The sequence below is a fragment of the Trichogramma pretiosum genome, unplaced genomic scaffold (genome assembly GCF_000599845.2).
Source record: "Trichogramma pretiosum strain Unisexual culture from Peru unplaced genomic scaffold, Tpre_2.0 scaffold63, whole genome shotgun sequence".
Classification (NCBI taxonomy): Eukaryota; Metazoa; Arthropoda; class Insecta; order Hymenoptera; family Trichogrammatidae; genus Trichogramma; species Trichogramma pretiosum.
This window is the reverse complement of record NW_019640834.1, coordinates 914465-941144: the sequence shown is the minus strand read 5'-3', so window position 1 is coordinate 941144 and position 26680 is coordinate 914465. Positions and strand designations below refer to the sequence as shown.

General features: G+C 32.4%; 2 protein-coding genes across 3 annotated transcripts; both read right to left on the bottom strand.

The window, feature by feature from the left end:
* Positions 1-1586: 1586 nt before the first annotated feature.
* LOC106654602 (dual oxidase) lies at positions 1587-14771 on the bottom strand. Of its 2 annotated transcripts, XM_014374527.2 has the most exons (20): positions 14735-14771; positions 14276-14675; positions 12954-13034; positions 12165-12326; positions 11137-11324; positions 9539-9743; positions 8762-8928; positions 8453-8689; positions 7833-8278; positions 7487-7688; positions 6903-7253; positions 6447-6674; positions 5731-6159; positions 5309-5651; positions 4806-5180; positions 4340-4557; positions 3596-4066; positions 3150-3518; positions 2952-3080; positions 1587-2721 (listed from the first exon to the last, which is right to left on the bottom strand). In XM_014374527.2, the coding sequence occupies exons 2-20, from the start codon at positions 14394-14396 to the stop codon at positions 2593-2595; spliced, it is 4851 nt and encodes a 1616-aa protein (XP_014230013.1). In that variant the 5' UTR covers positions 14397-14675; positions 14735-14771; the 3' UTR covers positions 1587-2592. The 2 variants fall into 2 exon arrangements, with proteins under 2 accessions (XP_014230013.1, XP_014230014.1); XM_014374528.2 differs by lacking the exons at positions 11137-11324; positions 12954-13034; positions 14276-14675; positions 14735-14771 and having other exon boundaries at positions 1588-2721; positions 12165-12287.
* Positions 14772-16393: 1622 nt separating this feature from the next.
* Positions 16394-26680, bottom strand: LOC106654801 (long-chain fatty acid transport protein 4-like). The gene is made up of 12 exons (XM_014374825.2): positions 26372-26680; positions 24328-24764; positions 23373-23523; positions 23070-23307; positions 22310-22544; positions 22032-22233; positions 21094-21286; positions 20580-20720; positions 19888-20025; positions 18730-18887; positions 18041-18194; positions 16394-17957 (listed from the first exon to the last, which is right to left on the bottom strand). The coding sequence occupies exons 1-12, from the start codon at positions 26417-26419 to the stop codon at positions 17803-17805; spliced, it is 2250 nt and encodes a 749-aa protein (XP_014230311.1). The 5' UTR covers positions 26420-26680; the 3' UTR covers positions 16394-17802.

Below are 26680 nucleotides of genomic sequence, written 5' to 3'. Positions count from 1 at the left end.
TGTTTAACTATTTTCTTCTTGTGCTTTTAGAAACAAGTCTAGAGAGTCCATATTTTTCGACGATTTCACAATGTCTAACGCATCTCTATACTATGGCCGTAAAGGACAGTTTTAAAAATTATAATCAAAATAATAGGGACGTAGTAATGAATTGATTTTATAAAAAAATTAATCTTAATGAATTCAACTTGAAAATGTAACTATATACTAATCATTGATTATAATACAGAGAGAAACTACTTTATAGTCATAAATTAAAAATGAATAAGCGATTGTCAACGCTATTTAGCTCAATTTACCGGACATGGCAAAAGTACCGGAATTTCGAATGAATATCCATCTTTCATTTGCAGCAACATACCTTGTTGGTAATCATGTTCTATCATCTCAATTTGAAAGTATGTTGAATCTTAGTCACCCATCTACAAATTTTCTTAATTGAGCAAGACCATCTCTTTATGAACGAATCTAATTTTTTTTACGTTATGAAGAAAGAGCCACCTTCTCCGAAAGATGAGAGAGCGAGATTAAAGGAAACCTTGAGCTAAATTTTTAGCCACGTTTTGATGAAGACCAGATTTTTTTCATTTCAACGTTGATACAATGTCATCAACCAAACTTAACAATAAATGACGGGAAATGAAAAAAGTTTATGTGCAAGTTTATCGACATAAAAAATGTTTGCTAATTTAACTAAAAAAATTAAATGTGAAAGAATAAAGACCTCGCTTCTTGACTATATTTAGTCTCTAATGGTGCTAGATGCATTAAGGATTTTGATAATGCTACGACAATTAAGTTTAGCAGATTGCAGAATCATTGAATAAAACCCAGGATGATTAAAGTAATGAAAGGAGATCCTTCAGAAAGAATTAAAAATAGACAATATGTCGTCATCATTTACAGCTCGCGATTATAAGTGATGTGGTGGGGTGTTGAAAGAGTATTTTTAAAGTTTCGACATTTGACTTCACCATCAATGCTCATGCTGTCATTGAACGTATGGCTTGACTCATGCTGTTGTCTTGAGAATTTTTTTTTCACACAGATTCAGCTTGTTCCTTTTCATGTGTATACGGTGAATTGTATACTCCTTGGTACAAGCTAGTATACTTTTTTAATATCGAGTGGAACATTCAATAATTAACAATTGATTTTTCGTTTTAAATTTGATTTTAAGCGTTAACGATAAGAATCGGTCCTACATAAAATTATTGGTGTAATTATGACATAAAGAATTCATAGTAATAAAAGATAGCTCGCGGTTAGATTTCATAATATTATGATTAATACCTCATTTGATTGAAAACCAAAATATGAAGGTTATCAACAATGATTACTTGCATAAAACCTCAACTGTAATTATGAATTGTCGGAAGAAAAAATTTATTTACTCATACGCTAACCCGCTGTTTTTTGAAAATAATAACACCGACCCGGATTACTGCTAATCTCGATTCATTAAAGTTCTTACTTAAAAATTAAATGAGACATGCTGTACTGCATATCAAGGAAAAAATGTATATTTTGTATAAATGAAAAAAATTAATAAATTACAGAGTATATATACTTAATTAATATATAAATTTATTACATATGTACAGTTCATATATTTTTTTACTATAAAATAACAATACTTTACAAAATGTACAACTTACTAAGTATCAGGTGGTTATAAAATAGTCAGTATAATTATAAAATTTTCGTTATTCATGAGCTGAGCATCATTTAAACCGACAGTAAATGCAAGAGACATAAAATAATATAGACCATCGGTACGAATCGATAAACGTATTATATATGAGCACAGCATAAAAAGATTGGGTAAAGATAGTTGAAAAGAGTATTCGAACAATTGAAACGTCCAATTACTTCTTTGTTTCGATACATAATTAAAATGCATGATATTTTATCTACTGTTGAATATTAAGTACACGCTTATAATTGTAAAACTATACTAAATTACTAATACTCAAAGTAGCTAATTCATTTGATTAAATAGCTGAATTTATAACGTTTTCTTGCAGATTGTGTCTAATTATTCGTATGAATTATAAAACAAAAAAATTCATTTATTCTTACTTTAACCCAAGATACGTCACTTTTTAATTAAAACTAAGACTTTCTCGCGTGAATGCAATATTGGGATCTGAGATACAGTTATCGGTATATTACCTGAATGATAAAAGGAGACCAGCTCAAGACATTATCTCTGATCCGAATATACAACTCGGTGCAACATTACTTATTTGAATAAAATTTGTTTACAGTGCATTCTCTTAAAATGTTACAACCGCATCTGTTGAATAACTAAATGTTTCTGTCGAGTGACGAGTAAGTAAAAAGCTACTTATTACATTCAGCAAACAGTGAATCATAAAACAGATGGACGTATGTTTCATTAATCAACTGAGAAACTTCTGCATGAACCTTCTAATTATCAATAATGTAACAATAATTTTCCTCTATCAAGTAAAATATTGAAATGGCACGACTGTACATTTACGTATGAATTTGCAAATATATAAAACACTTTTTCAATGAAAAAGAATTTGATTGCAGCAGTGATGGGTACAATGTAACGAGTAAAATTCAACCAAAATTTTCGAAGTGATGAACGAAAGAGGGAGCCTTGCGCGTGATATTCACCTCTTCACAGGCTGACATGACACCTTTTGTGAGTGGTGATGGTCCGCAACTAAATACTCCAACTTCTTCAAGCTAAAATACAATGAATGAAAAAATAAATGCTAATTATAATTGCAGTTCATCATTTGAACATTAACGATGCAGTTCAATAATGATCCTTAATGAAAAAAGCCTGAAAATATTCGTACTATACCGTGCATTTTTTATATTTATGCGAGAGAATTTTTTTTATTCAGAGTTTAATTCTTTTGGAAATACGACTGGATCAATCAGATAAAATATTGCTTTAATGATGTACTTACGTTCGGATGTTTGTTTTGAACGTATCTGAGAAATGCGCACAAATCTGGTCTACCGAAATGATTTTTCGCCCTCAGACCAGTGAAAATACTCTTACATTTCACTGGGATCAAATGTTGCTCGCAGATGTACTGTAAAATTTAATTAATATTTACCTTTTGAAAAAGTAACTTTTGAATTATTCATAGCTCTCGACTTACCAACATCGTTGTTCTCAAATCAAATTTATTGAAAAACTGTGTGATGAAAATGTGAACATCTAGCAACCTTTCGTCTTCCTTCTTCTCACTTTGTTTGTCTTTCTTCTTCTCACTTTGTTTGTTTTCCTCCATTTTATTCTGTTCGTCTTCCTCCATCTTACTCTGTTCGTCTTCCTCCATCTTACTCTGTTCGTCTTCCTCTATCTTACTCTGTTCGTCTTCCTCCTTCTTACTTTGTTCATCTTTATTCTCCTCACTTTGCTCATCTTTCTTCTTCTTACGTTGTTCGTCATCCATTTCAACTTCACGAAGTACATCGATGAACCATTCGAAATGTTTGTGCGATGAGCAAACCCATATAAAATATACCTGTGAATGAGCAGTAATTTATCGATTTGTATCTTTTATCTCATAATTTAGGGAATCAAGTACAGAAAAAAACTCACTTTTTTGCATGCGAATCCTGTAAATCGGTTTGTCGAGGAATTGTGAACGAGGTCCTTGAGCACCGAAGCGTACGGAGTGACACCGATACCACCGCCGATCAAAACAGCGACTTCAAATTTGTACCAATCTTGATTTCCTCCACCGAAAGGCCCGTCGATGTAAACATACTTTGGCTTTGGTTCTCCTACGTCGGTATTGAAGTTGCATGAATCGAAATAATCTCGAAGCTTCCACGTCCAAGGGCCCTGCGCTTTTATGTGGCACGACAAAAAATCTTCGTGAGGTGCCGATGTGAGGGTGAAAGCGTGAAACTCTCTGGGATTAAAGTCGGCACACGCTAATCGTACCCACTGGCCGGATAAATATCTCAGGTTCGGTGGCCGGAAAAACTTGATCATTATGACGTCTGACGGCAAAATCTCCGTAGCAAGTATTTCTAGTGGTTGACTCATTGTACGTACGCTCAACAACTGCAATTAAAAATTTAACTTTCATTTAAAAGTCTGTCCTTGTGTGTTGGAAATCCAAGTAACTAATTGTGTAACAACTTTGAAAGTAATAATATATAATGAGTAATTTAAATGACAATTGAGAAAAAAATTTAAATTGGAGGGGCTTTGAATTTTAATCGAACTAAGCCACATATTTATATACTAGTAATCCCTTATAAAAATCTCGAGACTGAAGTTATATTATCTAATAAATGAATTAAATGTTTCAGTTATAAAATGAATGATATTTACCTTATCAAAAATAAAGATTGATCCTGGTATTATGAAAAATGTCCAAAAAGTCGGAGAGGCTGTCAATCTTCCTATTCCATGTACAAGGCAAAGTAGATACAGTAACACATAAAGCATATGTGTTCGCCAGAAATATTTGTATGCTTTTTTCCTTATCGTTGGATACGAAAAAATGAATATTATTGTTGTAACAATAAACAAAAGTATACCAGTTACTCCTGTAAAAATTATATGAATCAAAAATTCTACTACACTATCAGTATTGTATTATAATTATGATAAAAAACTTTAACAAGTGCCTCCGTAGCACTTGAAGGCACAGCGTAGTTTGAAGCGTGATGAAATATTTTACATCATTAGTAATAGTCGAGCGAAATAAGATTTTCGGGACTGTCTTTACGATAAATTCGAAATTTAATGAAGATTTTTATCATCAGTTAAGTTGGTAGTAATACAATTTTTTTACCTGCTACGGTTCGGAAAAGCCAAAAATTTATGCTCGGTCTCGTTCCGTTCGAGAAATTGATTTGAGGCGTGAGGCATTGCAAATGCTCAAGCGGTTGGGTCGAAATGTGATAGAAATTAACTAAATGACCAACGCTGTGCACCAGGGAGAAAAATACCGCGGTGCAGGCGACAATTTTGTGAAACGGGACGTGCGAATCGATCGGCACGTATTGGTGAATCGAGAACTCTTTGAGCTTGGCTATGCAATTGCGGCACATCGTCAGCAGTATCAAACTGTAACAAAAGGACAGGGATGCCGCAGATCCACGTGTGATCGCTATTCCCACGCCCATCACGTGGCGTAGATCCGTGTGCTCCGCCATGAAAGAATAATCTGCCAGAATCAAAAAATATCAGTGAGTAACGTAACGTGTAACACGAGGAATTATCATTTTTGAACTTTTAGAAAATTACAAATTACGCGGATCAAAATAAATCAGAAATGAGGAATAATTCACTTACGAAAGAACCTCTCGGTGAACAAAACAAACGTGATGACGTAGAAAACAAAAAGAAAGAATATATGCTGCCGATTTTCTTCGAGAAAAGTTACGAGAACGTTCCAATTTTTTACAAGGTTATTCCATTTTTTCCACATTTTCACCAAAAAATTCTTCCTTCCTATGGTAGCGTCTGACTCTATAGCGAATTTACTCATACGATCGGTATTCTTCCTAACGTGTATGAAATTCTGATTCGCCCCTTTGAGGTCAATACCGATTACTCCCCAATCTGACTTGTATTCTTTCATAATTTCTTTGAAATCCTCAAAGCTCAACTGATGTTTTTCCTTCAGATGGCATTTCTAAAGAAGGACAAAAAAGTTTAATTAAGCGTTGTCACATCGTTGATTAATTATTTGGAATAGAAGCAATAACACAAACATCATATAAGTCGTCAATAATTTCAGTGACTTTCTCGTCGGAAAGGCTGGTAGTACGAGCCACATTTACAAGCGAGCGTATTATGTCTGAGAAGTCTTTCTTCTGGAGGTAGCTATCTGTGTCACCGCCACCAAACAACTTGAACATATTCGCCATTTTATCCTCCGCTGAAGGCTTCGCAAATTGAACGACAGTCTCGGAGAATTCCTTGAAAGATATCCGTCCATCGCCATCTCTGTCTACTGCTTTGAACATGTGCGTGACGAAGAATTCATCGGGTTTCATACCCAATGCTTTGGCAAATTCACTTATGGACAGTGTTGTGTTCTTCGATAGAATTTCTTTTTCTTGATGATTATCCATTGAGCTTCTTCGGGCCTTATTTGTTTCGATTGGAAACTCGCGAAGCTCGTAAGCTTCTCTGAAAAACTGTTATACATGTATTTAGATTTCAGTTTTTTGATATTTTTTTTCCAAGTCATATCGTAAAAGGGTTTCTACGTCGTAGTGCTGAGTATTGTTTTATACAAGGAAAACTTTGAAATATCTTCTCAATAGGCAAATTTAAGAATAAAACAAAAAAAATTTGACTTTATAGATTTGACAATATAGATTCCATCGTGCTTTTAACGCAAGATTGGTTATAGAATTGTTCACATTCAATTGTATAATTACATTTACCTTGGCTATATGTTCTTAAAAGTGAATATACGTACGTCTTCTAATTTCTCTTGTCGGGCCTCTCTGGTTACTGCGTTTTTGCATATATCTGCTGGGTTTGCTACGTACATTTTGTACGGTACATTGCGACGATGTAAGAAAGTAAAAATTTTGCTCATAAATTTTTCTTGTGAAATGAATGAATCCAGTTCTAACACAAGATCGTAATCATTTTTCGTACGAAAACAAACGAGGCCTCTTTTAGGATTGATGTTGTCAACTCCCTGATGATCGTTATTATACATTATATTATATTTGATTTTGATTTTTATTTCATAATTAATCATTGACTAACTCTAAGTTAGATTAGTTAGAATATAGAATTAGAGTTCAGATACACTAAAAAGGAAAAAATACACGTAGAAGTGTTTCCTTTGAGATATTTTTACGGCTCAAGTAATCAAAGTGTAATCGTGAATAATAAATTATATAAATTAAATAAATAATCTTACGTTTGATTGGTAGATCGTAACTGGATCCGACATATTAGGTTCTGTAGCTGAACCTGAAACGAATCTGAATTTTCTAAGTATGTCGCCTTTGCGATTGAGCAAGTGAAGAGACGAGTCGGACATGAATTCGATTTTAACCCGACGTCGGAAATTCTCGTGCAACCATTCGCGTACGAACAATTTATCGACATTAACTTTTCCGCCAAAGATTTGATTCGGGAACTTTTGCTGGATCCTCATTCGACGACGTCTCCGATTCTGTAGTTTTACAACGCCATATCCTGCACTGGCGCACAAAACTGGCACGAAGCATAAAAATATGCAAGCGTATGTGTATACAAATTGGCTGTTCTGTAAGAAAATTATTCTCTTTGGTATAAATTCCATCGAGGGATCGCAGAAACTAATGTCACGACTTGGCTCTTCAAGGTTATTAAAATCGAAGTAACGGTTGAGTCATTTGGAAATGGTCAAATGTAAATTTGCCATGATTGACGCGAGTTAACACATGTTCATTAACAAGTACAAAAAATGTGAAATGTGACCGATAGACGTATTCATTGAAAAATGTAGTCTTTAAATACCTGGAAATAGTCATGATGTTGTAAAGGTGCACATGGTTCCAACATTGCTGTATTTAGTTGAACAGGTTGAGGACAAGGATCACCCTGATGCCAGGTGAAAACGTCACGTTGGATATCGTTCGGTTCCACATCAGTTGCATTAACAATTATATCCCAAAAAGTTATCTTTTTAATTTCCTCAATTTCCTCTGCAGAGAAATATCTGAAAACAAAAGTAGCAGCAAAATTTCATCGCGATAAGAATTTGGATAACAACTTCGATTTTTTACGATCCATAAAAGGCCATTAAATCGGACCCATTTTTAGAATGGACGATAATTAATTTATACGATGATAAGATGCTCACCCATTTTTATCATTTTCGAACCAGAATCGATCGGAATCGCGGATGCGTAAAAATTGCTCCTTGATGACAGTTTTGAAGAGTTCGCCAGGGCCGTCGCTGGATTCGAGCATACCACCTACATAGACGTCGATGTTGTACAAGTCATTGTTGTACGTCTCCATCAGTGTGCGCAACAATTCCGGATTATTTCGGAACAATTTGGGATTTATTTCGTTCCAGGTTTTACGGGGCTTGAGACCGAAGGACTTTCTGGCGGTATTGTAGTCCGACAGGCCGTTATCTCGGCCGCGCATGATGTTCAGGGCGGCTAAATCGCGCGTCGTGAATTCGAGAGGTCCGAAAAGATTGTCGCGAAGCTCCGCGCTCAGTAGGTGATCTTCGCGCTCGGACAGCTGCGACGTCATGCCCATTATCAATTCCTCCACGGGGCTGTCTTTTATTGCTTCCTGAAATTCATAGAAAATACCGTTCTTCGCGTAAGACTAATTTTTGTTCGACCCTTTTCTATAATCTCTATTTCATGATTTTTTAAATTATGAATAATAAAAGTTAGGGTTCTGATACTGGCTTAGTTTTTGAACCCTGCACCTTTGAATCGTAATAAAATTTTAATGCCTTACACTTGCATCCCACCAAGTATTGCATAATCGTACGGCCTGGTGGCTATTTCTCGTAGAGCGATATACGCATTGGTTGTTTCGTCTGAGGATACCAGGTGGTATCATCGAATGCCCAAAACGGAAGGCTGCACTCTGAAAAATGGGACTTACTCCTGGATGAAGATCAAAATTGTAACCTGAATATTTTGGCATAGGTTCGCCCAATAAAGCAGGAAGATATTCGTACATGATAACGTTCTGTAACGGGTTTAATGAAACTTGAAATAAACAGAAACATATGTGCCGAATTGCTTCATTATTCAATCTTACCTGTAAAGTTGCTGTAACGAATTTTCGAGCTTCATAGAATAACTCATGATCACTCATATCAGGGTTTTCATTTTTAATCTTATTCGCTACAACATTGTGCCATCGATGAAATACAATTCCAAAAACAAGCAGTGGAAGGTTCTGATTTGATCTTGAATCTCCAAGTACTATACAAACAACGATACTATTTTTAGCACCTATTATATGAATAACTAGTTCTATTGCTAGTATAATGTGATTTTTAATAAAAAAAAATCAAACTGGCACATTAACTTTGCAAGTAAATTTTACAATGATCGAAATCAAAGAATTTCAATGCGTATAATATGGCACGTATAATATTAAAAAGTATTCAAAAAAAGTTTTATAGAGCAAATAAGAAAATAGAATGACGGTAGCTAAGTAGTTTATATATTGCAACTGTTAATAAAAAAATTACCGGTTTAGCCTAAAAGCAGAAAACTTTGAACCTTCAGTAGAAATACCCTTAAATCAACGACTCTTATAAAATAAATGGCAAATAATGCTCTCTATCAAATGATTTTTATGAATTCAAAATGATTAGCAAGTAGTAGTATGATAGTTTTTGTACATACAATTATTTTTATACGAGCTAAAATGCTAATCTAGCGCGTGAAGCCGTTGTCCCATAGTTTCGAGATGGCATTTAGAATCGTAAAAAATTATTCTGTGCACAATTCTTGTTTGGATCTTTGACAATTGGGAGAAGGATTTCGAGTGTGGATCAAACATTTCAACTGAGAGGCATTTACTTACAGAAAAGTCGTTTGGGGTCGAGATTGCGGTGGGAATTCGCTACGTCTTTGTTGAAAAGAGGCATCTGTGCATCATTTCGTACAGGAAACTTTCCACTCGGGTCCGTACGCAAAGTACCATTTTGATGAGTCCTCATAGAATGAGCCCAATTTTCATCATTCGAGTAAATAAAACTTCCATCGATCCAACTGGTTACTTTATTTATCTGTAATTATGCGTAATGGAACTTGTTTTTATTTTTTATTTCACAGCCAGCGTGTTTTTTTCACAAAATACCAAACGGTAAAACCAAATATTGTATGAGTTAAACGATCTTTATTTACCGTACTTTCATATCGTTTGACATTTATGGCATAAAAAATTAACTTTTCGTGTATTATTGAAAAAATCTCCTAAAAAAATTCACAAACAACCGTTCTATATTATAACCCTGTTTAAAAAAAATCGCTGGATTTCCAGTTGAAAAATCGAGCAGGATATGACTGGAAATCGAACTCGATTTAACTAGAAATCGAGCTGTATTTGACTGGAAATCTAGCTCGATTTTTGACTGGAAATCCAGCTCGATTTTCGATCTGAAATCTAGCTCGAGTTTTGAAAATCTAGCTCGAATTTTGGCCTGAAATCTAGTTTGATTTTTGATCTGAAATCGATCGATTTCCAGTCCAAATTTCTAGTCAAAAATCAAGCTAGATTTCAGTTTAAAAATCGAGCTGGATTTCAGATCGAAAATCGAGCTGGATTTCCAGTAAAAAATCGAGCTAGATTTCTAGTCAAATACAGCTCGATTTCTAGTCGAATCGAGTTCGATTTCCAGTCCAATCCTGCTAGATTTTCCAATTGGAAATCCAGCGATTTTTTTTAGCGGGGAAATACTTTGCCTGAAAGATTCTATGAGCATACGATTACCAAGAAGTTTTCTTCAAAATAAAAAAAAAGTTATCTGAAGTTTCTGAAAAGCGTTATAGAGTCATTGACTGAGAATATTTTAGCATTTATAAAGAGCAAAAGTGGTAATAAATTCAAAGAAAATAGACAGGATATATCAGACACGAAATTTGACAAAAGCCGATTTTAGATACATCACGGAGCTTTCTCGATGATGAAACAAAACATATTTATTCTTTTTGGCATTAAGTTATGAAATAAAAGTTTTTGTTTCATTAAAAATTACCCTAGTAGAAATGTTTTACGTTCTGTGGCTAGTTTTAGGCCAACGACAAAAGTTTCTTAGAATCAATATTTTGCGAAGATTACGTAGCACGATTATTAATACTTTATATTATAGCAAGGATTTTTTAAGAATTTTTTAAAAGCATGCTCTGACTTTACACATTTATTTTCACTTTGTCACTTGCAGATTTACAGATAAAGGTACTCGCCATCTAGTGGTGGAGACTCAAAGTTCTATTGCCGTGTTTACATTACTTGAAAACTAGTCAAAACTTTTTGAAACTGTTAAATTTACATAATTTAAAACGTGTTTAATATTTTTAATTTAATTGTAAAAGAATCGTCAAAAATAAGTGAACTAATTGTTATATATTTTAAAAATTGTAATACTGTACATAATGTCTAAAATTTAAGATCTATCTTACCTGTTTTCGTGGACTATTAGGATTTTTTCCTGTTTTGGGATCGTAAGCAGCACGTAAAAATGGAATATACTTGTTACCTTCGCATTTCTTATCGAATATTGGATCGCATTTATCTACATCAATTTTGCGAAGTTCTATGGGACAGCCATGTTCGCTTGACATAATGATTTCCATAGCAACAACTTGTCCTGCATTAAACAAGTTTCATTGATTCGTACCAAATTCGAAATAAATGATTATATTAAGATATTTAAGTAGTCATGAAAAAACATAATAGTAGATTACGCAACGAGTGCGACGTTTGAAGCACTCGTGGGAACACCTACTCCGCACGAGTTGAGTACATACTATTTTTTGATACAGCTGCGGAAACTTTGTTTTTCTGCACGCTGTAGCCACAGCACCGGGATCTGTTACTTTCGAAGCATCCTACTGACTACGAAAAATGAACTTTTCGCACGCTTTATCAAATTAGTATATTACGATACATGTGACTTAAGCAGGCCAACGGTTAGCACCCAAGCGAAGCGTCGGTGCTAGTGCCGTGGTAAGAATGGGCTACTTGAGTCATAAGTATCGTATGTTTTTTTATAGCACTGTGCTAAATTCACGTTTAGGCCCCCTTTGGCGAGATATAAGGTGCTCATAATAGCGTCGCGGTGCAATAATGAGCAGCTTAAGTCACTTTAGCCACGCAGTGCTATAAAATGTTGTACGATACTCGGGCCATAGGAGACACTTTTCGACCCAGCTATTAGGACCGTCGCTGCGCTCGGGCCCTAAACTACGCTGTGCCAAAAAGTTTTACTTATGGCACTTGTATCATAAATTACTATTACCCGTTTCGGCGGCAAAAAAGAAAGCTGCAGTGCACATGCTTATATTAATCGCACTGCACTAAAACTTTTTCTACGACCTAGGTAGGTAATATGTTATTTAAAAGAAAAAAGTTATATACGATGTTGATTTTACTGCGTTAAATTAGAAATAAAAAACGTAATATGAAGGTTCGCCGATGTTCAACTTACCGAAAAATGCAAAAAGGGCAGTTTTATTAGTAATTGAAGGTAAACCATCTTCTCCGTGCATGAATAAGTTGCTTAATTTTCGGGCAGAAGGTCTATCTTGGCCTGCTATCATGTAAACCTCATCTTGATAGTCTGCGGGTGTTTTACGCGTGAGATGACTATCTAAAAATTGTTTAAACCATTAACATATTCAATTTAAATTTTAATAATTAATTGAATCTAATCATAATTAAAAATTTACAGATTTCTTTTAAATTTTGTCAACTTGAACTTGATTCTAATTGTTCAATGATTCAGAGCATATGTTTGTCTATAGATGTATACATAGTTTTTTACAGTACAATACATCAAGAAAACATGCTTTTCATGTGACCTGAAATACTGTATCACGAACCCAAGCTGCAAAAAAACAAGTCCCAAGGCACATGTAACTAGCGGCCAAAGCTGACACGTGCGCTGTGGCTTTACTTTTACGCAGCTTAGATGTGCATACAATTTTTCGCAAACCCCCTCACCAGAAAGTAACAATTAAGTTTAGGCTACAGTTTCGGGATTAATAGCTCCTACGACTGGAACATTAGGCACACATTTTTTGACTGTGGTACTTATTTTCATGTGACATGAAAACTGAAAGTTTGCATGATGTAAACAAATTTTTGACACATGACAAGGTATTTTTTTTCACAAACCTTTGATTTTCAATTTTTACATCGCATAAAATGGATTTTTTACTATATTTTTAGGATCAGAAGTAAAATTTGTACTGAATAAGATTATAAAAAAACTTACCTGTTTTACCCCAATGCGGATGTTCCCAGTTGTTATACGATCCATCAAATCGTTGATATTTATCATACCCATCAAATGCCCCTATAAATTATAATTATATTCATATAATTATTAAAAATTAATATTTACTTAATTTTTTATGCTACAATACTTAAGTATAAACAACGATTTTGAAAAGGTTTTGTTTCATACCGATTCTTACGTGCAATTTATCGGTTCATTAAGGCGTGATAAAAACTTCACTTAAAAGTAAAAAACTATGTAATAATAATAACGCAAAATATCTTATTTGTTCTTTGACCTTATTTCAAGGTTGATCAGAATAACAAAAAATTTCGATTGAACTTTTGCTTTTTTTATGTTTGGACTCGCTTTTTTGTATCCACAATAGTCACATTAAGTAAGTTCACTTTCATGGTTAGAAGAATTTACCCGCTAGATCATTTTAATAGACGTGCTTTAAAATTTTTTCAATTTAACGCTTAAGATTTCATTCAATTTGATAAGCCTTAATTTTTTTATGCTTAATCCATTTTCAAATGCGTAAATATTAACAAAAAATTACACATAATAAACCTCATTTTTTGCGAAATATAATAAATCTAGACAATTAAAAAATAGTTGGTATATATAATTATTGTGTCCTTCATAATTGTGTTTATAATAATTTCCTATGAAATTACGTTTATTCTCTTAGAACAGTCGCGGACTTAAAATCGGAGTAATTGAACGCATCGCGAGTACGCTACAAATAATTTTATGAGAAAATTCACATAAGATAAAGAATAATAAATAATTAATTAACTGTGTAGAAGCATTTATAGTTTCGCTTCGCTGGAATTCGCTGTAAACTTATTGATGCCCCAAATAAATTTGCGAAATCCTGGCTGCGTAGCCTTCATAGTTTGTTTGAATTTTTAGGATATGTAAACGAGCTTTGAGCTCGTTTTCCACGACACGAGTGAACGTACAATTTTTAACTTGCAAAAAATCAAATTATGCACTTGTTTTAAAAAATTGTTATTTCAACCATAATAAGTATATGCTAAGTTATTGTTACGGGATAAAATTTGTGGGAAAAAATATCGAACTTCATAATGAGCTTTGAAAGATAATATTATGTTTAGTTCTAGTTTTATATTATCGAAAAAATTTGCCGGCAAGGCACTAGCGAGCCTTTTGATCAATGATAATATTTTGATTTCAATGTCACTGTTACTTCAAAATGAAATGACAGGTAAGTCGCTAAATAATTCTCACGTTTTTAACATTCCTTCCCATACATACAAAATTTTATTGTTACACGTAGATGGGCTACTTACCAGATGATGAAACCGAAAATATGAGTATCATTAATAGGGTAGACAAGTGAACTCTCATTGTTTTAATTCGAGAGACGAGCTGCATCGTTGAAGTCATTGTGGTACCTCCAATGGAAATCATAATTTGTAGCAGGTGTAATGTATGCGTTTGGGCAGAGGCACATCATACATTTCGGTATGAATCGGACACAGCAAGTTTCGATTTAATCAAAGATGGAGCTCTAGGGCTTATTCACTTGGGTTTTGTAATCGGTATAGCACGTACTTTTCTTTTTTTTTTTAATTATTCACCGCACAAGTATTTGAAACATGACACAATTTTTCTCGCTCGAGCTGCGTGGCTGCACTCGAGCTAGCACAATTGACCGGCTATCTCGAAATGGAACGACAAGTGAATTTGCTGCAAAAATGAAAAAGAGCCAATGCACAGGCTGCCGTTATTTCACAAGACATGTATACCTGCCTGGCTGCCTGCCTGTTAGCAGGTACGTACGAGAGCGACCGACTGACTGCTGCCGAGCATATTACAGATCTCGGAGGCGGGTGTTCCCCTACCTATTTATCCGCGACATGGACACTCGCGCGCGGCTCATTGTGAGCCTGCAGGTATATAGAAAGCGAGTGGCTGCGGCTGTGCGCTGCTGCTCACCTTTGCGATTAAATTCTGGAAGGGGCACACGCGAAACTCTTCAAGATTATGTATATAACTGAAATGTGATTCACCCGAGAGAATGCATCCGTTTCGCGAAGCGCGCGTGCAGGAGCATCGTTTCTTTAACGCGCACACGCTAAATGAAAGTGTCCACTGCGCGTTTATTAATTTTTCCAGATGCGTTGGTTAGAAGTGACGCACGAAAAAAATGAGGATATCGGTAGAGATCGAGATTTCAACGGCTTAAAGAGGACTTTTTCAAAAATTTTAAAGTTGGATAGATGATTCTGCAAAAATGTGATAGATTTGACTGATAAATAAGACAGAATAGTAGTTAAAGTTTCATTAAACTAAGATTGTTGTTTACTCATTTTTATTATAATTTTTTTCTTTAATACGAATAGCCACAATAACAACATTACATGATTACATCTACTGAAAAAACTGATGATATTTTTTTCTAACGATCCACTGCGAAAACAAATCGTTTATCCAAGTTGCTTGTCATTTTTGGTATACATTTTGTATACGCTAAAAAAGAATTATTTTCTTTCAATATTCCTTTCCTTTTACCGATTTTAAAATACTTGATGATCGTTCAATTATTCACGAATAAAATTTAAAAATAAAAGAAATTTCAAAAATGTTAAGTAATTATCATTTGAAATGTAATGCACAAAAATTGTTATCATAGATTCAAAAAATTTTATGGGAGAAAGAGGTTTTAAAAAGATTTGATTTCATACCTGGAAATTGAAAATTGTTTTACCGATTGGTTGACATATCACTTAATCCTTGTAACGTGACTTAGATCAGATTTTTTGACCGATCTTTATTAATACTATATCTTTATAAATAACCCAAGTAACGGAATAGATATTAAGGATAAGCAGTATGTAAAAAGAAACAAACAAAATAATTATAAACTAATTTTAGATAAAAACTTTTCGTTGACTCATGAAATATGATAGTAAGGTAACCGTAAGCATTCGGAATTTCAAGTTTCAGTATTGATTCTCTTAAAAAATAACTTGCGATTCAATGAATCATGATAGACATGTCGATGCGCTGATGCAGTATTCAATTTTTTTAACCTACTTTTAAAAAATGTCTTAAAATTATTAAATTTGTATTATTTACTGAAAGAAATAATAATAATAAGCTGTAAAAAACAGTTATTTATTAACATCAACCAATATTTACAATAATTCAGTCTCAATTCCCAAAAATTTACAATCATGCTTATTGAATAATTCTATAAGTTAATAAAAATATTATAAATTATATTATTCATCAATATTTCATAAAAAAAACAGAACCCAATTTTTCGTCAACAATTGATAATTAAAAGTTGACTTTTTGAAGACAACATTCGGAAGGCATCAAATATGAGAATGAATATAACAATAATTCAATATAACTCACCCTAATGTCATGTTTAAGTTAAAATTAAAAGTACATCGAAGTTTCAGGTAGGGAAGCATAATGAATTTAGTGATTTATTTATTGAATAAATTATACTTTGTTGCGCTTCTACGTTATATCACTGTGCTACCAGTATCCATAGCATAATATAACGATAAGTAGATATGACGTATCATTAACTACTTTGTTCTAGTTTTTATAGGGAAAAAAGTCAGTCCAAAATAGAAGAAGCGACTTTTTAAAATTGCAAATTGCGACGTATATTGTGCAAATTTTATATATTTGTGCTTTTAGATTGAATTTTTTTTGTCATACGATCGTTTCGAAATATAATGCATTTTAAAAAATATTTCCGTTCGTTTTGAACTGATTATTTCCCATTATAATATATCGATAACGTGAAACTTTAATTTTTCTATTTCTTCATTAAGTGGAATGTAATATGATTTTTAAATTTTCGATATCTAAAGCTTGAAACTTAATCTGACTATATTTGTATGCAGACAGTTTTTTTTATTTTTCTATTTTTTACCGTAGCCATACAATTGAACATTCGTATAGATTTCTCATGAAATTTCTAAAAGTTTTTGACAAACTTAAAATATACAATGTTTCTTTCATAATACATCCTAAGTCAATATTACATTGTGCACATACGATAGAAAAATATTTAAAAAATATATAATAATCCGATTTGAGCTATTTATACATTAACATGAATACATAGTGGAATTAGCATACATCTCTATAAGTTTTATTTTCAATCTGTAAAATCAGATTTTCTCAATGATCTTATGTTTGTCAAAAACGTATGCATTACATAGCGATTTTTAAACATTTTAAAAATTCCAAAAATACTTCCAAACAAATTTGGATAGATTCAACTATTTAATTATGATTTAAAATAAATAAAATACGTAAAAAATTGTATAACCAATATAATAAAAGAACTACCCAAAACTTAAATACTTATGTTTTTTTTATTAAGAAAAAAAGAAATTTTTCATGAATGTAGAAGATCAACAGAGAACTTTAAAAACTTAACATTCAAGAGAACTTTCAATTCCAAATAAGATTTTTCATTTTTGCAGATGTTTCATGTGAATGTTAGAAAAATGATCGCAATAAAATTATAATTTATCGTTATTTTTGATAATTTGATCAAGACAAACTGAAAATAGGTGAAATTTGCAAACTTAATGAATGCAATAAATTTTAATTTTTGGTTCAGTTAAATACTTTAACGTTCATGAAACATTTCTTTCATTTTGAATAAAAAATAATAACAATAGGTTAACATATTTAAGATATAAAAAATAACAATAAAAATAACTATGTTTTATAACCCCAAGGAATTTTTCCAACAACTTAACCCAAATTATTGAAACTTCCAAATCACCTTTTTTTATTGTACTTCAAGTTAGCTTTCACGTTTTTTCCAAGTTGCATTTTAAAATCTAATTTTTCCAGTTTGAATTTGCTCGTACTTTTCCTCTGATAATAGCTGGTACCCTAGTTTAGCATCAAAATAGAATAATTTATCACGAATAACTTTTGGGTTGTATCCTTCAACCTGCAAATCCTTTTTCTTCAACTTAAAAGTACCTTGAAAATATAAGAGTTTATATTAATACCACAGATCGTATTTATTTTAAAGGAATGGTAAGGAATCATTTTGATGTACATACCTGTGAGATCAATTTTAGTAAGTATTCGAATGAATTGAGGTCTAGCATACACTGGTAAATGTTCTTTTACAGCGCTCGATAAATGCGCAATATCTAAAGTTCCGTCTGCATCATGAATTGCAGCCATACCAGCTCTACCTTCGGCGCCAAAGACCTGAAATGATTATAATAATATCAGTAATGAAAAATAGGACCGAAACTTGTTGGGACTGTAGTTTGCGTAAACGCCGTACACTGTTATCATACGTAATATTAACTTAACTAGATACTAATAAACTTAAGATTCAAAGATGCCATAGCATCGAAAAGAATGTTATTCAATTTTTGAGAAATTTTACGTCCGCTTTTCATTACTTTACGAAGATAAAATTGTTCGTAAGAACCGTTTCATGTACTTCATCCGTAAATTTGGTCGCCGTTTAATATTTTTTAACAATTAAGATTTTTTGCACTATGTCCATTTTTAGTAACTTCAAGTGTAAACTATGTGAATTACAGCACCCAGGCTGCTTAAACTTTTTCGGGATATTAATGAGCCAAATGCAACCACTTTTAAATTGATCGATCCCACACTTCATTTTATAAAAATACAAGTAAAATGTATTATTTACTTTTCATAATGTTGGTGTTGAACTATTTGTACAAAGTGAACAGAGAGTTGGATTAAAGATAATAATAAATGAATTTACCTCTACACCATAGACAATACAGTCTCGGTAATTGATAAAATTACTTATGATTGCTTCGATTTCAGACGTTGAAACGTTTTCACCTTTCCATCGGAATGTGTCTCCTGTTCTATCTTTGAAATACAAGTATCCTAGTTCGTCTGCTACAAGAATATCACCTGAAGCAGAAAAATTCATACATTGTTAGTATTTTATTTGTGTCTGGGTGAAGAATGAGTCAATTGCATAAAACTTCAAATTTTCAGTCTCGAAGAATTTTACTTTTTTTTAAAGTACAGTTCTGAAACATACCCTTCCGTTAAAGAATATTTTTTAAAAAAGATTCAAAAAAGATTCAAAAATTAAAAGCACATCATTTTGATGCAAATTCCAACGAGTTAGCTTTAGATTTCTTTCTTATAAGAAATTTAGGTAAACTATATTTTTCAACCTCTATTGGTGTTCTTCTGTGCTCTAAAAAAACGATTTAAAGCTGCAATTTTTGTGTCAAGTGCAACTAACGTTAAGATAGAAAAATGGTCTAAAAGCTTGAAAGGTGCATCGATCAATGAGAGTACGTGACAATACGACGTTAACTCGTAAGCGAGAGACTAACTTTGTTGAAAAAAAATTAACGCTGAATATCATAAAAAATGATCTTCCAAAAGTTAATTAAGATGCCACAATTTTTTGAGACAGTTTGTAGGTAAGATCTATTGTTCGCATTTTTCGAAAAGTTGCATGTTAACGCCATTCGATAAATTTGTTGTGAATAATTATAATTAAAAAATTACTAATATACAATTAAAAAATTACTGTGGTACTGGTACACATTCAAACACTCATTTTCTTTCAGCAAATTTCAGTGTTGCGCTCAAATAACTCGATATTGACTCAAATCTAATAATAGTATATATGGATTTAAAGAGGACAAAATTTCCAAGAAATCAAAAAAAAATTCGTGTCGATACGATAAGTATAGCCCAAGATAGAAGCATTTGAAAATCGACAAAATTTCGATGATATTTTTTGTGGCGATAATTTTGTTGCCGAGTGTAGTATCACGAATAGAATTTTGAATTTAAGAGGCAATTATACATAGAGGCATACCGATGATAATCGACCCATTTATTTTATCAGCGTAGAAGATTAAATTGAATCATTATTAAGTTATGTTACCTGATATAAATGCCGAATCACCCTTCGAAAATACGTCGTGAACAATCTTGGACGTTGAGGCTTTTTCATCTACGTAACCCAAAAACGCCCTGGACGGGTTATTAGGAATAATTTTACCAATGAAAACACCAGGTTCATCTATAAATCAAAATCATATATTCATTATATATAAGAAAATATCGCTGCATATATTTTGTGCAATTTTGATATAATCCAATTAAAATATTAAAGAGCAGCAATTTTGGAATCATTATTTAATAAATTCAATTATGAATTTAATAAATTCAAATAATGAAAATCGCTTAAAAAACAATTTTTATCTGAAAATACAACGCGCAAATTAAAATAACGCGATAGTTATAAAAACGATAAATTTTCAATAATTAGATAACTATATCGTGCGATGAAATGTCCATATGTTAACCCATAAAGGACCAGCATGCGCCATATGGCCCAAGGTCATTGACCTCCAAATATTTGACATTAGTTGAGTCACATGTTTTAGGCTTCAGATGACTTTTCTATAGAAGAAAGTATTTTTTTTTTTTTAATTTCTTAAATACCGGCCTTTTAAAGATTAAATGAATGTGTTATTATACAAAAATTTTGTAATTAAATTTAACTGAATAGTTTAAGCTGAAAAAACATCCAAATTGCATATATATCTTATATCGCTATGTGCAAAGACTTACTTGGTTCACAAACTTGACAAAGCCCTTTTGAGTTTCTTACAGGTTCTCCATTTTCATTAACTTTGATAATTGAAATGGGATAAACTGCAGGCAGTATTCGAGATACAAAACCGATAGCCCCTATGGTGTTATCAATATTAACTGTAATAAAAAAATTGTTTATAAACTTTTCATGAATATCAGTAAATTTTTTTTAGTTATATCATTTACTTTGAAATAGTGTAAAAATATTAATTTACTTGGAGCCCATAACTATAAATTGAATCGTAAATAATAAGCGCAGATTATATTTTAATGAAGGTACAAAAAAAATCGCTGATCTCCGTTGAAATGTACAAGGCTAATATAGCAAAAAAAAAGGAAAGGTGAGATATTACGTCATTGTGGGGATTCTAGGAAAATAGTATACGCACGGTGGAGAGCAAAAAAGAATGCCTCAAAATGACTCGGTTCTTAATGCGAATGATGTTCAGAATGTTTCTGTTCGTAGATTCATTTCAATTTTATCGCTTACCAATATTAGCATTTCCTTCGGTAGCCCCGTAGAATTCACATACTTTGGGGATTTTGAAACGAGCAACAAATTCACGCCAAATCTGCGGTCTAAGGCCATTTCCAAAGATGATGCGAATGTTATGATTTGTATCTTCTTTTTTTGGTGACACAGCTAAAACGTACCGACACATTTCTCCAATATATTGTGCAACCTTCAAAAAAAATTTTTAGTTAAAGGTGATTGAAGGATGGAAACTGTTTGGTTTATGTATAATTCAAGTTCGGGTTAAAATTTTCCAATTAACTTGGCCCATTTTAAATTTAATCATGCATTAACATTTAATAACATTAACCGTAAAGTTTAAAAAATAATTCTTATTTGTATGGACCGTTCCTAGCGTTGAAATGCTAATTCCAAAATAAACTCTTATATCAGAGCTCGGTGAAGCTACTTTGAGACTCCGTTTGAGAAAGTACTATTTAGCTGCACGATGCTAAAACTGTACTTTACAATACAAGAATAATAAGTAGCACCTTATGGTGCAGCGAAATTTAGGGGTCTAACGAAGTAAGGTAATAAATATGAATCGATCTAAGTTATAACAGAAAAAAGTTTCCGAAAATCCTAAAATATTCGCTCATCAAATTGGATCTACGAAATAGTGAAGAGTAAAGTATTTAAAGCCAAAAATTTATCTAAGAGCTATTTTCCAGCTATTATTAAGAGATAAAGAGATGTTAAAAAACTACGATTATCGCGCTCGCTCGTTTTTCACGGATTCACTAGCCTGCCAAACGAGCCATAAGACGTTACATATCAAAAACTTTTTGAAAATAATTCTTTTACTACAATAACGTTATTATTGAGTTTGAATGATGATCGATTTCTTATGAAAATATTGTATTCTTTTTTATGTAAGTTTGAAAAAATTAAACAAAATAAATAATTAAACTTACCGTACAATTGTACTTGATGCAATCATTAAAGTACATACTGGCAGAAAACTTTTTTCTTATAACAACTGTTGAGCCATGAAGCAAACTTTGACCTACGGACATTACTCCGCCCGCAGTATGATAGAGCGGCAAAGGAGTATAAAATCTATCCGATTCTTTGAATCCGGCCAAGAAATGGATTCCACTCGCAATGAACATGAATCTGAAAATATTTCAATTACCATTAACGTTATTGTTCTTATAAAATTACTTAGTAATTGACAAAAACAATAAGCTACCTTGAATTAGTTATGACAGCAGCTTTCGGCAAACCTGTCGTACCACTAGTGTAAATATACATAAGTTTGTCACTATAACAACCTTTTTCTTGAATTACTGGTGCAGTACTAGGTGCTTCCGCAAGTAACTTATTCAATTCTCGACTATTTAAATCGTCAGAAGATTCTCCCGAGTCGTTCGATAGTCGATATAGTGGTATTTTGGAATCCAATGTTTGTACAACACCTTTGACAGCTACAAAAAGTATTTTATTCATTAAATTATGCGGTCATGAGCAATTTCTAAATTTTATACAAATTCACAATGTAGCACTGCATGGATTTGAATCAACCTTTTATTACACTTTTCTATGATGTAAAAAATACATAAAAGAACCGCGACGTAATATACCTAACAGGAAGTTTTGGTGCGTCAACTCAACGCTATTTCGTTATTATAGTCTATTCGTATCACAAAAAAGAAGACACAAATGTAAATTAGCACGCTGCCATAAAAGTTGTTAAAAAAAACGTCGTGAATAATGTTTTATAGTTTTGCAAATTTAGGAACCAAAATCATAAAGAGCTAGCAATGGCTTGAAAATCTTCAGTCACTATAGTATTTCATACTAGTAAGTGATAAATGCATTATTTAATTGAGGCATATTGTAAATTTTATATAAAGCCAAGCTCAGTAAATTTATAATGGAGTATTATCTACTATTTTCTTCATTCTTAAATGTTAAAATTATTATTCGCCATGTAAAAAATTGTACTGTACCTTCCGCTAGACCAGATCCATATATTAGAGCTTGACATTTTGCAACATTAATACTATGCGTAAGGGAGGCTTTTCTCAAGTTAGTATTTATTAGCGAAGTAATAACTCCAAGTTTACTAAGACCCAACCAAATACAAACATATTCTGGAGAGTTTTCTAGAAAAAGAGCAACTGCATCGCCTTTTTTGAATCCATGGCATTTGAAAATAAATGCAATTTTATTGCTGTAATCTTCCACCTAAAATTTATTTCAAACAACTTAGCTTAGCTCATTTCAATTATTATACACAAGTAATAATTTACCTGCTGGAATGTCCATTCTTGATCTTCGAATACAATACAACATTTGTTAGGATGTTCGATAAGATTTTGTCGAAAAACATCAGCAACACTTCGATCCTTTCTTTCATGTTTTTTTATGTTCCATAACAGACATATATAACGACAAATGGCTCTGTAAAATAAACACATACATTTTATTATTCTCTGTGATAAAGAATTTATAATTTTTACATCTTATAAGTAATCTATACTTTCATACATACAGTAAGTTAATGATGTCAAAAAGATTTTATAATTAGATAGTACAAAAGTTATCAGTTAAAAATTGAGGTAAATGAGAATTAACATATCGATAAGTTTGAATCATACGTTGAATAATCTATACCTGACTATATCTCAAGATAAAACTTGAAAATAAATGAACAAAAATAAAGTAACCAAAAGTAATTTTAATTTATTCTTCAATAAAGTTTGATTTTTGCTAAGCATAAGATTAGCTGATAATTTCAACTTGTAAAATGTCACTTTAAGCATTCAGTAGCTCAATTACATGTTTGTAAGAATTTATTTCGTAATTGCAAAAATTGATTTCATCATATGAACTATATTTTGTAATAATTATGAATTTGAATGGATTAATTTTTACTCAAACATAATTGTGTAAACTATTTCATAAATATAGACAAATTGTATCACTAACCCAACATACTGATATATCAAGGTAAGAAAAAAAGAAAGTGAATCAATTTGCATACTAAGTATACAGCATAAAGTAATGGGAGGGATCAATAATTAATAGTTGATAAAACATAAAAGACTATCTAAATTTTATAGATTACATCTGACAGTGTCAGTACTAGCTAGTATAGGTATATATCAAATTACAGTTATGAAAGATATGCAAGTCATACTGCAGTAATTTTTGCATACCAAACTCGAGCTTGTTAACAATGTAAACAATATTATATATACGTACTTTAAATCGCGCGGAGCTGTCCTCAAGGCGACGTAACACCAGCGAAGTCTGCCACCTGCGACGAAGTACGCAACGAAGGCGACGAGACATAACTGGAGAATAAAGAGCTTGCCCAGGTAGAGCCACAGAACGGCAAGGACAGCCAAAACACTAGCTAAGAGCAACATTGCTTTGAGAGGTCGCAGGAGCGAACTGATGGCCGCATGCCAACGTCGTCGTCGACTGCTGCTACTTCTACTGCTGCTACCGGGTGCTGTGGCCTCGGCCTCTAAACTAGTCTCTTGGCTGAGACTGACCAAGGTGCTGCTGCTCTCCAGACGTGGCTGTGGCTGTTGCTGCTGCTGCTGCTGCTGTCCCGCTCCCAAGCTTGTTTCGCTCTCTCCGCTACTGCTTTGAAGCTGCTGTGCCTGATAATGCGCTTCCCCTCTCTCTACGTCCTGTAAATAAATAAGACCACGCGTGATACTTTTACTCTTGGGAGTTTAAAGAACTGAGACAATTTATCCGTATACAGAACCATTGAAAAATTATTAGAAAAATTATCATATTCGATATCTTTGTTTTACAGACTTTTAAATCTGATTTACATACGTGAATATTTACATTACAATATTTTTTACATGTTCGATCACGTTATAACATAAGAGAGTAAATAGGTGATCGAATAATTAATCAATTAAAATTAAAGAAAATCATAGTATTATTGATGAAGAGAACAAAACACGAAAACTTAAAAAAATCGAATTTTTAATTGGGTGTACCTTAAAAAATTTGCATTTTTTTTACAAATTATATTTTTTCCAGAACATTTTAAAAATTTTAAACGTGGTCGGAAAAATACAAGTTTTATTGAATTTTTGTGTTTCGGCAAAAATCCATTACGATTGACGTTTCAAGGGCAAAGTTTCGATCAATGAAAAATATCGGCCAGTAATCTACTTTTATAAAACGAATGAGTTCATTGAATCAAGGCAAGAACTTAAACGCTGGGAATTAAAAATAAAAATGAATTAATTTTTAGGAAATTAACAAAATTCGTAAATGAACATTTGAGCGTAGTGGCGAAATTGGCTTGAATTCGAGCTTAGATCGCTTGTCTCGTATTGGCGATTTCTCTAAAATTACGAAAAACCACAATCGCGCTGATCGACTAATTTTGACTTTTTCGTGCATCATATTAGACGTCCACAAAGCGGCTACATATACTTTATATACTACGCTTACTAGCTCATTAAAAAGCAGCAGCTCGGCTTAATTAAATCAACCAGAGTTCATTCTTTGGAAAAAATTTTGGGCTAGCAAAAATTCATTACGAAACAAGTCCGCGACTCACAATGCTATAGTTATTTTACAGACTACGCAAAATTGTCTTTTTATTTTTGCCAACTAAATAAAAATTAAATCTTTTAAAACCATAACTTTGCTACTTATTTACACCTAAAAATAAATATTATTTTATTTTTATAAATGTATTTCTATTTAGAGAATTTTTTTAAAATCTTTTTGTTTAATTTTTCAAATTAATTATCGATCTTCACTTGAATCGATTCACTTGAAAAATAATGATTTAAAACAAAATTTTTATTATTACTGCAGTTAATAAAGATAGTTGACTAAATAAATCTCGTTCTATTGTAGCTGAATAAGCGATACATGAAATTATCGTTATAAATTTAATTTCAATGTTTCACTCTAATTCTGAACTCATATGGGTCATAGGTTAACACATTGTATTACAAGTCGTGAGAAATTCTAATACTAACCCAATTTTTCCTCGTATTTTCGTAATATTTGATTCTTAAACAAAATTTCTTGATTTTATTCAAAAGATTCGAGAATCGAAATAATTGCAAAGCGTACTTTTAGTACAAATTTCATAAAGTAAAAATTCAATATCGTGCATAACGGTTTTCCACACGTTGCCGATTGAAAACAAACGATAATTTCAATAATTCACGTGAAGCATCTAATTTGGAAAGTCTTGGTGGACAATATTCGAGTCAGTCACGTGAATCTTTAATTTTTCTAACATGATATTACTTACTTGTATACTTTTGTCCGAGCTGGTACTCTTTTTACTTCCATTAATCATCCTATACTAGATTTAAGAGTCAATAGCAGAACTGGTACAAACTCGCGAGTCGATTCGTTCATCAAATTACGTATTATATCAACAAACGATTAAAATTTCGAACTGTATCGTTTGCACGCCGCACTGCCTAAATAAATCGCATACACTGGCATAACTGATTGAACTCTAACACAGACCGTGATTTTACATTAAAATTTATAAAAAGTATTAAATATTATATTACGCGGAAAGCCAGGTGAGCGTGAGCCTTGCGAAAGTTGT

Bases quoted from the DNA above. Each gene is read 5' to 3' on its own strand.
- LOC106654602 (XM_014374527.2), bottom strand. From the start codon at position 14,396: ATGATTTCCATTGGAGGTACCACAATGACTTCAACGATGCAGCTCGTC. The intron at 5,652-5,730 runs GTTTGTGTTATT...GTCCTTCTTTAG, and splicing joins TTATTGACGACTTATATGAT to AAATGCCATCTGAAGGAAAA. The intron at 3,081-3,149 runs GTAAGTCGAGAG...TAAATTTTACAG, and splicing joins ATTTGAGAACAACGATGTTG to TACATCTGCGAGCAACATTT.
- LOC106654801 (XM_014374825.2), bottom strand. From the start codon at position 26,419: ATGATTAATGGAAGTAAAAAGAGTACCAGCTCGGACAAAAGTATACAA. The intron at 22,545-23,069 runs GTACAGTACAAT...TACTTTTTGTAG, and splicing joins TGGATCTGGTCTAGCGGAAG to CTGTCAAAGGTGTTGTACAA. The intron at 18,195-18,729 runs GTAAATTCATTT...TAATCATTTCAG, and splicing joins GTATTGTCTATGGTGTAGAG to GTCTTTGGCGCCGAAGGTAG.